The 10,720-nt window shown below is 45.8% G+C and overlaps 1 protein-coding gene across 9 annotated transcripts in view; it reads left to right on the top strand.

Annotated features, from left to right (window-relative positions):
* LOC100746891 (muscle calcium channel subunit alpha-1) overlaps positions 1–10,720 on the top strand; it is a 43,504-nt gene that overhangs the window by 23,300 nt on the left and 9,484 nt on the right. For 2 of the 9 annotated variants that reach the window (XM_024368130.2, XM_024368129.2), the window contains exons 24-40: positions 1,521–1,628; positions 5,178–5,230; positions 5,438–5,584; positions 5,855–6,056; positions 6,526–6,795; positions 6,896–6,979; positions 7,075–7,263; positions 7,560–7,662; positions 7,992–8,146; positions 8,242–8,466; positions 8,543–8,747; positions 8,826–8,959; positions 9,122–9,223; positions 9,301–9,399; positions 9,562–9,680; positions 9,783–9,929; positions 10,133–10,176. In XM_024368130.2, the coding sequence (XP_024223898.1) occupies positions 1,521–1,628; positions 5,178–5,230; positions 5,438–5,584; positions 5,855–6,056; positions 6,526–6,795; positions 6,896–6,979; positions 7,075–7,263; positions 7,560–7,662; positions 7,992–8,146; positions 8,242–8,466; positions 8,543–8,747; positions 8,826–8,959; positions 9,122–9,223; positions 9,301–9,399; positions 9,562–9,680; positions 9,783–9,929; positions 10,133–10,176 (2,386 nt within the window). Of the gene's footprint in view, positions 1–1,520; positions 1,629–5,177; positions 5,231–5,437; positions 5,585–5,854; positions 6,057–6,525; positions 6,796–6,895; positions 6,980–7,074; positions 7,264–7,559; positions 7,663–7,991; positions 8,147–8,241; positions 8,467–8,542; positions 8,748–8,825; positions 8,960–9,121; positions 9,224–9,300; positions 9,400–9,561; positions 9,681–9,782; positions 9,930–10,132; positions 10,182–10,720 lie in introns of all 9 variants that reach the window. The other 7 variants (XR_004461849.1, XM_033321154.1, XM_033321153.1 and 4 more) reach the window with 6 other exon arrangements.

The following is a 10,720-nucleotide window of genomic DNA, read 5'->3' as shown; positions in this document are numbered from 1 at the left end:
CGTCGATGCATCGTCAACGACCCGATAGTTGTAGCCAGACGCTTTAGTTCGCCGTTTCCTTCGATTCACGAGCGATCGTTCAAGCTGCAAGGATGCAGTTTCCTTTGGTTCGATCGCCGAGCCTCCGACGATTTGCGTCGGTTGCGTTCCGTCGACGAAACGAGAGGCGAAAGGCGAGTGACAAACGTGTCCTTGGTGCCTGGAAAGAGTGCGAGAGGGTGAAAATTACATGGGTTGGCAGTCGGAAAAGTCCTGCTTCGGTCGATGAAACTCGAGAGGTTTTTACAAAGAAACACTGTGAAACGTAGATCGCGAATGAAATATCCCAGAAGGTGTTAGTTACGCATAACGCGTCTGCGATGCCAGTTACTTTTCTTCGCGATCGAACAGATCCGTCGTCAGAACCGGAAGAACGTTCTTGTAGTTTGGTTTGCTCGTGTATCTCAGACACAGCGCTTCCATCGACTAAAGAAACCAAGCGCTTAAAGGAACAACAAGTTTTTACGATACGTACACCGTTATCTACTCTGTCGTCAGAAAATTCGACTTTTCTTTTATTTTGCGCGCGTATATGACGGCAACGTACGGCCGAAGGAAGAAGATCGCGATCGAGATCCGCGAAGCGATTCGGCGACGAACAGCGACGAAAGTTTTGCCTAGCCGACGACGATCGAAAGCGAAACAATTACGATCGAAGGTTTCCGAAGATTAGATTCGACGAGAACATACGTTATCCCGTACGAGGCCCCATAGGTGCATTGCCGAGGAAAAACATCGAGCACTAGTGGGTTGGATGGATGGCGAGGGCTTAGTTCACGATTCACGAAAAGAGAAATTTTAAGAGAAAAAGCGGAATAGATAAAACAGGAAACTATAGAGAGAAAGAGAGAGAGAGAGAGAGCATAAAAAGAGGAGAAACGAAAGCCAGGAAAACGGAAAAGGGGGACGAAAAGACTGGCTGAAAGACGGGACTATCGTTGACGATGAACGAGGGTGGTCGAGAAACGCCGTGTCGCGAGAACGAAACGAATTCGCGGAGGGAAAAGCCGACGAAAGCGACGTCTCGATGCAAGTCGATGCTACGATGCGAAAATGTAATAGGAAACGCACGCCCGTTCGTACGCGATCCGAGAGGTGGTGAGAAAACAGGGTAGGAAAACGAAAGGGATGCGTTGCAGAGAGATTAAGGGAAGACGAACGCGAGCAACGAAATTGAAATGAAAGAAAGAAAGAAAGAAAGAAGGTTTTTGAATGAAAAAGAGAAAACGCGGAAGGAAAAGCGTGCAACGATCGAAATGATACGACGATACGTTGGCAAATAGCGAAATTCCCGTTGCCCCAGCCCTAAAGCCCCTCGTAATTAAGATACCTAGCTCCACGAGCGAAACTAGCCAAACCCTTGATTAATGCTACTTTGTATTTTCTTTGTTTTCTCTTTCTGTCTGTCTGTCTCACGATCCCGTGTTCCCCGCTGTGCTCGTTCGCCCTGCTCGCCTGCCCTCAACCAACTACGTATAAAGTACGTAGTGAAGTGTGTGATTGTCGCCATTAAAACGATCGGCAACATTATGTTGGTCACCTATCTCCTACAGTTCATGTTCGCTGTTATCGGGGTACAGCTGTTTAAGGTAAAGCCAACCACCACCACTTAGAAAGTTTATACTAAGCCAACGAGAAATTTTCTCTTCTTCTCTCTACCACGTCTATCTCGTTTCTCTTTCTTCTTCTACTTCTTCTTCTACGTCTTCGTCTTTCGCTTCCTTCTTCTTCTCCTACCTCTACCTCTATCTTTTACTTCTTCTACTCTTTGATTACTACTACTACTACTACTACTACTACTATTACTGCTACTACTACTACTGCCACTACTACTTCTTCTCTTCAGCTCTCTCTTTTTGCTTTTCGTTATTCTTGTTTTCTTTTCTCCGTTTGATTTATTTGGCCGTCGGCTGTTCGGCGACGCGGACGGCCTCGCGTTACAACCGGAAGTTTTGGACGCGTCACGGAAATGGAAATTTCCTTCGCGAAATACGGGGTGCCATTCGCGTTGACGGAAATTGCCGCTGTCCGATCGCCATCCGTTTAGTCGCCGTGGAAAATTTCGCGTCTCTCCTCTTTCGCACGATTTAACTTACCTTCTCGGCGAACCCCGAATTTCGCGACGCGCTGCATACTCCGATCGGCCCATCGAAACTCGTTCGATCCGACTACTTTTTCTCGATCCTTCTTCGACTCTACAAAGGAGAATATCGGCAAACGAGGCAATCGTCGAGCGTAAATAAGATCGATGGAACTCTATCGCCTTGCAACGTTCCGCTATCACGGCCAATTCGTGTACACGGTGAAAGGATCGGTTGCTCCTCGTGCGCGTTAGTCGGTGTCCTCCTTACGAATCGATAATGCTCTATCGGAACGTTGGACAGGATCGTGGTAAGGTGGAGCACGAAACTGGCACGTTGATCGATCAACCTATTCGAGGATACTTCGTTGCTGCCAATATTACCCTTTGCAGAGACACGCTCTCTGCGTTCACGATAACACCCTCGAGCACGGTAACACACGCTGTTAAACGATCGAACGCTTCACCGAGAAAACCAGTCGGGGCTGTAACATCCACCGAGAGTAACGTTCTTACTCGTCACCGTCGCTTAACGAACGCTTTAACGAATACGTAGCTATCGAACATATCGGATAGACAACATATCGGCATGCAAGTTTCGCTGTAAATGTGAGAATGAAGCTTTGATCGTAGTGCATGCTGATCGAACGCGCAAATATACCGGAACCACGAGTCAAACCTAGCCTGGTCCATCTACGCCATCGCCAAGCTCCACTGCTCTCCGTCCCAACAAAATTTCAACTGCGTTCGTTATCGAGTTGCACACTTGCAAACAGCCTTTCTCTCGCCTTTAGTTATCGCCTTGGAAGACACTCGCCGCTATCGCTCGAACCTTACGAGTAGACGAGTATCGCGTCGCGTGATAACGAAGCTCGAAACAGAGCAGCCCGTCTAGATGCACAGATATATAGTGGTAGATTGTCAGTAGAAGCGGCTTAGAAGCAAGTGTAGCGTCAGCCAACCTGAAAATCTCGTGGTTGCCGTTCGGGACAACGGCCAACGAAAACCTACGAATGCATGTGAACTCGTTTTCTATCGTAACGATCGTGGTTCGCATCGAAGGCGAACGTGGTTTCACGAAATCAGGAAACGAGACTCCTCGATCCAAACGTTTCGTACGATCCAATTATTAGATGCTCTTAAAGGGGCAACGAAACGAACGATCAAGAAACCCACGCTGCACTCGGTGTTCTTTCCACGGCTTATCCGGAAAGTCGAACGAATCGCAATGCGCAGCTTCGTCGTTTCGAAACGTACGATTCGTCGTGCTGCGACAGTCGTTGCAACGAGTCTGGTTCTAGGCGATTAAACCGCGTGGATCTCGAGCAGGGTTCTTTTCGAAAACACTCAACCAGAAAGTCGAAATCGTAGCTATCGCGCGTAGGGCTTCCATCGAATACGAAATTTCATTCTTTAACACGTTAACCGAAAGCTTCTACGATCGAGAAAGCTAAAGCTAAGATGAACGAATCGAGTCGAGTGTCGATCCCAGTCTCTGTCAAAGTACGTTTATTTCCCATGGAAACGAAACGACTCGTTGACGCTGCAACTGCCACTGTTCCAAGCGTCTATCGCCAAAAACACGTAGATTCTTCAGGATTTTTGAAGATGCGCGTTTTCGAATTTTAGTTTCTTCAGACGGAGAAACATCGTTTTATGTACAGGGTGAGTCGGTAAGTAGCACTATCGAAATTTACGTTATTTTATTTCCTATTGGTTTCGTAGAGAAAAGTCTCCAACGAATCACGTTGGATCTCCAGATGCTTTTTCCAACATCTTGTTTTCTGAGATATCGAGACAACACGCTGGTTTTTTTTAAACACCGTATATGCTTTTCCAACGTCGGTCGGACGATAACGCAAAAGAGCATTGTTCCGTTTATACCGAAGAACCATTAGTTTGGCGAACAATTTATTAGCTTTAACTCGTCAAATTAGCGTGAAATTTGACAAACTAAAGTTAAGATATCTGCCAAACTAACTAGCTTTGAGCCTTCCGACGTTATAAGAGATATCACGACAAATACAACAGATATTAAATACAACCGCTTATTTTAAACGGTCCGTACTTCCTATCGACTCACCCTGTATATTTATTTATTTTTACCAATCGTCCGATTATAATTTTCTACCTACGGTGTATATTTAGACGGAGGTTAAACGTCCACGTTCTAATGTTCTAACGTTGAAAAATAAAATATCTACGAATAAAGAAGCAGTTGTTGCGTCTAGCAGAGGCCAGGAATCGCAAACGATCTCGTCTTGTCCGGTTAACGGGTTAAAGTCTGTTCGCGAACGAAACTCCTGCGAAGAAACGTCAACAGTTGCCCCATTGATAATTAAACACGTCGCGATGCTTCGACGAGCTTTGTTCCCAATTGCTCGACGGCTGATACTCCGTCGAAAACGATCGAAACGATCGGATCGTCGATCGTGTTGATCGGAAGAACCTGCGACAACTATTTTCTGGACTCTCGATTTTACTCGCGCACGTGCCACGTCGCTCGATCGACGTAGGCCAAACGAGACAGCCTGCACCACGGCCTACATTTTGTATATATTTCACACGTATAGACTCGTATTATCGTGCACGCTTAACGGAATGACATACATGTGTATATATATATGTATATATACATGTATATGTATATATTTTTTCATTTTCTAATCTTTTTTTTTTTTATTATTATTATTATTTCATTCTACCAGTTCTTAATTTTTCTTTGTTCTTTCCTTTTACTTTGCTCGATCACTAGCTACTTACTGACTTTGCTTCAGAGAATGGCCAATTAACGATACGCTATGTCCACTTTATCGACACTCGTGATATCGTATGGAAAGAATGACCGATTTGTCGGATTTTCCACGATCTCCGTGACGACCATAGATACATTGGGAACGCGTTAAAAATTCTAGAAAAAAAAAAAGAAAAGAAAAGAAACGTAGGAGTAAAAGTATATCAAGAGTATCGATACGTTCGACAGTTTTGAAAAAGGTTGCGCGAAGCCTCTAATTGACAGCGATCTGCTTCGCATTAATGGAATTTTTATGTTGTATAGGGCAAATTTTTCTATTGTTCCGATGCATCGAAAATGACGAAGGACGAATGCCAGTAAGTTATCTCGCAAACAAACGCAAGTCCCAAACGTGGGATATCGTTCAGTGTCGTCGCTACGTACATCGAGGTAAAACGAAGGTTTTCCTTTTGTCCGCGGTTTATCGTTCCCAGTAACGGCGACATCGACGATTCCCGCAAATCGGATCGGTCAAGCGAAACAGCCACAACGAATAACATTGGTGGTCGCGTTGATAATTTCAGGGGTACGTACCTGGAGTACGACAACGGCGATATCAATAAGCCGGTGATGAAGGAGAGAAGTTGGATTCAGCAACGTTTCCATTTCGACGACGTTGCGAAAGCGATGCTTACGCTTTTCACCGTGTCCACGTTCGAAGGCTGGCCGTCGTAAGTAACCAAGCGTGGTCTACCGCGTTCACCCGCACCACTACTTCTTCTACTTTCCTCTCTTTCTTCCTTCCGCTCCTCTTCGAATTTCGTAATCGACAAAACCAGTGTATTTCCAGCGGGACACACAGGTTTCTTTTCTTTCTTCTCGCAATATCGAATCGTTCGTTGCGCCATTGCTAACAGCGGTATACGGAAAGAAAAGATAAACGAACAAGCTCGATGCCACCAGCCACGGTGCACACCGCTTAGCATTTTCTCTCCCAACAGATTACTAGACGTGTCGATCGACTCTAACAAGGAGGATCATGGACCAATTCATAATTTTCGGCCGATAGTGGCCGCGTACTACATCATTTACATCATTATCATAGCATTCTTCATGGTGAACATCTTCGTTGGTTTCGTTATTGTCACTTTCCAGAACGAGGGTGAGCAAGAGTACAAAAACTGCGAGCTCGATAAGAATCAGGTAAGTTTGCCGAATACCAACCGGCTACCAACCACGATATCTCGTATACCTACGTCTCGTATACACCACCGTTCATAAATATCAGGACACTTTTTCTCTCGTTTCCATTACACAGAGCCTGTACGTTTCACGTTGCGATCAAAATTTCATCGATTCGCACTGTACACGGCCTATGCTTCCAGCATCGTCTCTATCCGATAATCTTGGAACGTTTCCAGGGATTCAGAGATACAACGACGTAGAACGACACTCTCGATCGATCCGTTGTTTATCTGCGATCGATGCAAAGGCAGTTTAAGTTAAAAGTTAAAGCTGAAGTTAAGTTGAAAGCAGTGCCACGCTGGTCTTTTCGAAATTAGTCGAATGCACGAGACCATCGGGTGTCCTAACGCATACTTATGAACGGGAGGGAGTGTACATCTCGTGTACGTGTCGTATACATGTAGAAACTTTTCACGTGATTGCATAGCGGAATTGCATCGAGTTCGCGTTAAAGGCGAAACCAGTGCGACGATACATACCGAAGCATCGAATACAGTACAAAGTGTGGTGGTTCGTCACATCTCAGCCGTTCGAGTACACCATTTTCACTCTGATCATGATTAACACGGTGACCTTAGCGATGAAGTTTTATCGACAACCGGAAATCTACACGGAAGCGTTAGACGTTCTTAACATGATCTTCACCGCGGTCTTTGCCCTGGAGTTTATCTTTAAGTTGGCGGCCTTTCGATTTAAGGTAGAAAGTCAAACGAAACAAACAACGCGATTATAATGGATGTTCCGTCGCTCTACAGTAGGACAAATCGTACCAATTAACGCGAACCGATTAATTACAGAACTACTTTGGCGACGCTTGGAACGTTTTCGACTTCATTATCGTGCTTGGAAGTTTCATCGACATCGTTTACTCCGAGGTCAATGTACGTTGTTCGGCGACAGCTCTGCTCGCACTGAGTATCACTGTTTTATCCGATCAGACGTTTAAACGGCCAACGTTAAAATCTTATACTTTCAGCCTGGCTCCACCATCATTTCCATCAACTTCTTCCGGCTGTTTCGAGTGATGCGGCTGGTGAAATTGCTGAGCAGAGGCGAAGGCATCAGAACGCTTCTCTGGACGTTCATCAAATCTTTCCAAGCTCTGCCATACGTAGCTCTGCTAATTATAATGCTATTTTTCATTTACGCCGTGATAGGTATGCAGGTAAGACACGACGAGGTGAAAGCAATTACTCGGAATGGCGCGTCAATTTCCAAGACTCGTGAATACGCTTTACATATATCGCGAAAGTAATCCGATATTTATAGAAACTTTCTATCACGATCATCGTTTTTACGACACGTGTAACGAGTTCGCAAAAATCTGCCGTGGTACGCCTTTTCACCAGTCACCGTATCTCGAGTCTAGCGAAATCGCCCACATATACCATCGTATCCCGAATGATTAGCGGCAAAAACGCAGTGTACGTTTAGAGAGAAAGAGCTCGTGCGTTTTTTCAGGTATTTGGAAAAATCGCGATCGACGACGATACGTCGATAGACCGGAACAACAATTTCCAGTCGTTCCCACAAGCGGTGCTGGTCTTGTTTCGATCGGCTACGGGTACGTGTTCGTCAATCGAATAATTACGAGTCTGTTAACCCTTAACGCTCCGATTTTTAATTGTGAATTAACTTACGGCAACTCCAACTTATTCTCATCGTACTTTCACTTTTCAAAGTTTTTAAGTGTAAGTAATTTTAGATGCTACAGTGACGTGTAAATAATAATATCAGAGTGATTGAAAGACAATCTTCATTCGTCCCAGAAGTAATATCATTTTCATTACAATATTTCTAACACCGCACATCGGTAGTGCTTGAGAGGCAAACTTAGAGCGTTAAGAGTTAAACGTTTCGACGTTGCGTTAAATCGACGTTTACACGACGCAGGCGAAGCTTGGCAAGACATCATGTTGGACTGTTCGGCGCAGCCCGGTAAAGTGAAATGCGACCCGTTAAGCGACGAGGTGAATAATCACAATGGTTGTGGATCCGACATTGCATTTCCCTACTTTATATCTTTCTACGTTTTATGCTCGTTCCTCGTAAGTAACCTGCAACGTTTTACGGTATCGCGCGAAAGTCTCGGATCGCTCGTACTTCTTTTCGTTTCGACATTGACGAGCAACTTGTTTCGCAGATCATCAATCTATTCGTCGCTGTAATTATGGACAATTTCGATTACCTGACGAGGGATTGGTCGATCCTGGGTCCTCACCATTTGGACGAGTTTATTCGTTTGTGGTCCGAGTACGATCCCGACGCGAAAGGTCGTATCAAGCACCTGGACGTGGTCACTCTCCTCAGAAAGATATCTCCGCCCTTGGGTTTCGGTAAACTCTGCCCTCATCGCGTCGCCTGTAAAGTTAGTGTCTCGATATCGTCTGGCGTTAAATCGTTTCGTCCTTCTACACGAAACTCGTTCTTGTCAAATTCTTCAGAGGCTGGTTTCGATGAATATGCCGTTGAACAGCGACGGTACGGTGCTGTTTAACGCGACTCTGTTCGCCGTGGTGAGGACGTCGTTGCGAATTAAAACCGAGGGAAACATCGACGACGCTAACGCGGAATTGAGAGCCGTGATCAAGAAAATTTGGAAGAGGACCAGCCCGAAGCTTCTGGATCAGGTGGTGCCGCCACCCGGAGGTATTCTCTCGCTGCTCTTTAGTTCAGTTAGCCACTGTGTTTCATCGAGGATCGGTTAATCGATCGCGAATCTTCTAGGCGACGACGAAGTGACCGTGGGCAAATTCTACGCCACCTTCCTGATCCAGGATTACTTCAGAAGATTCAAGAAGCGCAAGGAGCAAGAATTGAAGGACGGTAATAAGGAGAGCCACAACACCGTCACGCTTCAGGTAATACTTGTGGCAAACGTATATTCTCTGGGCGACGTACGATCGTCGAAAAGTAACGACGGAAACGCGAACGTACAATTTCTACGTTGTACGTTTGAGAAAGAAGGATAAACGCGTGTCAGTTCGGCGTCGTAGCCTAATCGCCTTATCGTTTCGTTAAAGGCTGGTCTGAGAACGTTGCACGAAGCCGGGCCCGAACTGAAGAGAGCCATTTCCGGAAACTTGGAAGAACTGCTCGACGACAATCCGGAACCTATGCACAGGGTATCGATGCTCGCATACGCGATAGTAAATTTCGTTTTCTCGTACACGAACTAACGTGACTCTTTGTCGCTTTACAGAGGAACCACTCGTTGTTCGGCAGCGTTTGGTCGAGTATGAGGAAGGGACATCACAATTTTAACCGAGCCAGGTCGCTCAAAGTGAACTCCACGACTAAGGTAAATATCCAGAGGACTGTGCAAGTCGTAAGAGTAAGTAAAATATATGTACGTAAAGCGCGATTTCCACAATTTCCTCCATCGAAAGAATTGCAAGAATTGGAGAGGAAAGAGGCGCAGATACGGAAGATTCGTTAAAATGTCGTTCGTTTGGATCCGCAGGCTTCCCCGACAAACTCCATAGACTTCCTGCCGTACTCGTCGCTTCAGAGAGGAAGCGGACACGACCCGCCGAATCAGATTACCGCGAGATCTCATCAAGTTGTGCCAAACGTAGCAGGGTTAGTATCGATATACGTAAAGGACGATACGCGTGACGAACGATAAACGAGAGCGACGGAATGTCGAAGCGACGATTAAAAATCATACGAAACGTGATTTAGCGGTTTGAGCGACAGTGCGATGAACCAAATGGGAATGGATCCTAAGCTCACGGGTATCGAGGAGAACATACCACTGAGACCATTGGCCGTGTTCGGAAATCCCGTCCAGCAGCAATCCTATCATCACACACCTTACAAAGTATTCGAGTAAGTAGATAAGAATCGTTAGAAACGCGCCTGATTGGCGCCGATTATGGTCGATGAACGCGCGATCGGTTGCTAAATGATCGGCGGTTAGAGTTTCTGGTTTACGGGCCGCATGAGAGATCGCGTCGTGTCGAAAGTAGAGAAAACTGGGAAGAAAAGGAACGGCATGATCGTCCTAGTGATCGGTGAATTATACGTTTCAGCGGTCCAGGTAGCGGTAATTATCTTCATCCGAATAGCGAATATGGTAAGAGACGTTAGGGTTATGGGAGTCGATAGTTTGCTTTTACTTGATCGAATAGCATTTTTCGCTTGCGCGCTTGCATGCGTAACCACTAACCACCGGACCTCGACGATTATCGCCGAGTTTGTTCCACCGTGTCCGAGTATGGCGTCTGAACACGCGCGCCGATGGATCCGAGAATCGACAAGGGATCGGCCAGGTTAGCCCAGATACCGAAGAGATCGACTCTCGATAGCTCGGTCTTTTTTTTTTCGTTACGTTGCTCAACCAACTGCATGTTGTCGCGCCTGATCGATAATATTTTCTCTATATATATTAATGTATATGTTTGTATACATATATATACATATATATATATATATATATGTACACGTACGGTGCAATAATTTCGCCGACTCTGCGATATCGTCGAGTGCCTGGATGAAAGGGTTCTCGAGGACGCGGCGACAAGGGTTCGCCGACACGTCGAAAGCCAGTAACTAACTAAGAGAGTGGTTTTTGCCCGTTCTTTGGTGTTGCCCGTGTCGCGCGGTGCGTCCAACGCGCG

The sequence above is a fragment of the Bombus impatiens genome, unplaced genomic scaffold, assembly GCF_000188095.3.
Source record: "Bombus impatiens unplaced genomic scaffold, BIMP_2.2 scf_0389, whole genome shotgun sequence".
Lineage (NCBI taxonomy): Eukaryota > Metazoa > Arthropoda > Insecta > Hymenoptera > Apidae > Bombus > Bombus impatiens.
The sequence above is the reverse complement of the archived record's forward strand: the minus strand, read 5'-3'. Positions and strand labels throughout refer to the sequence as shown.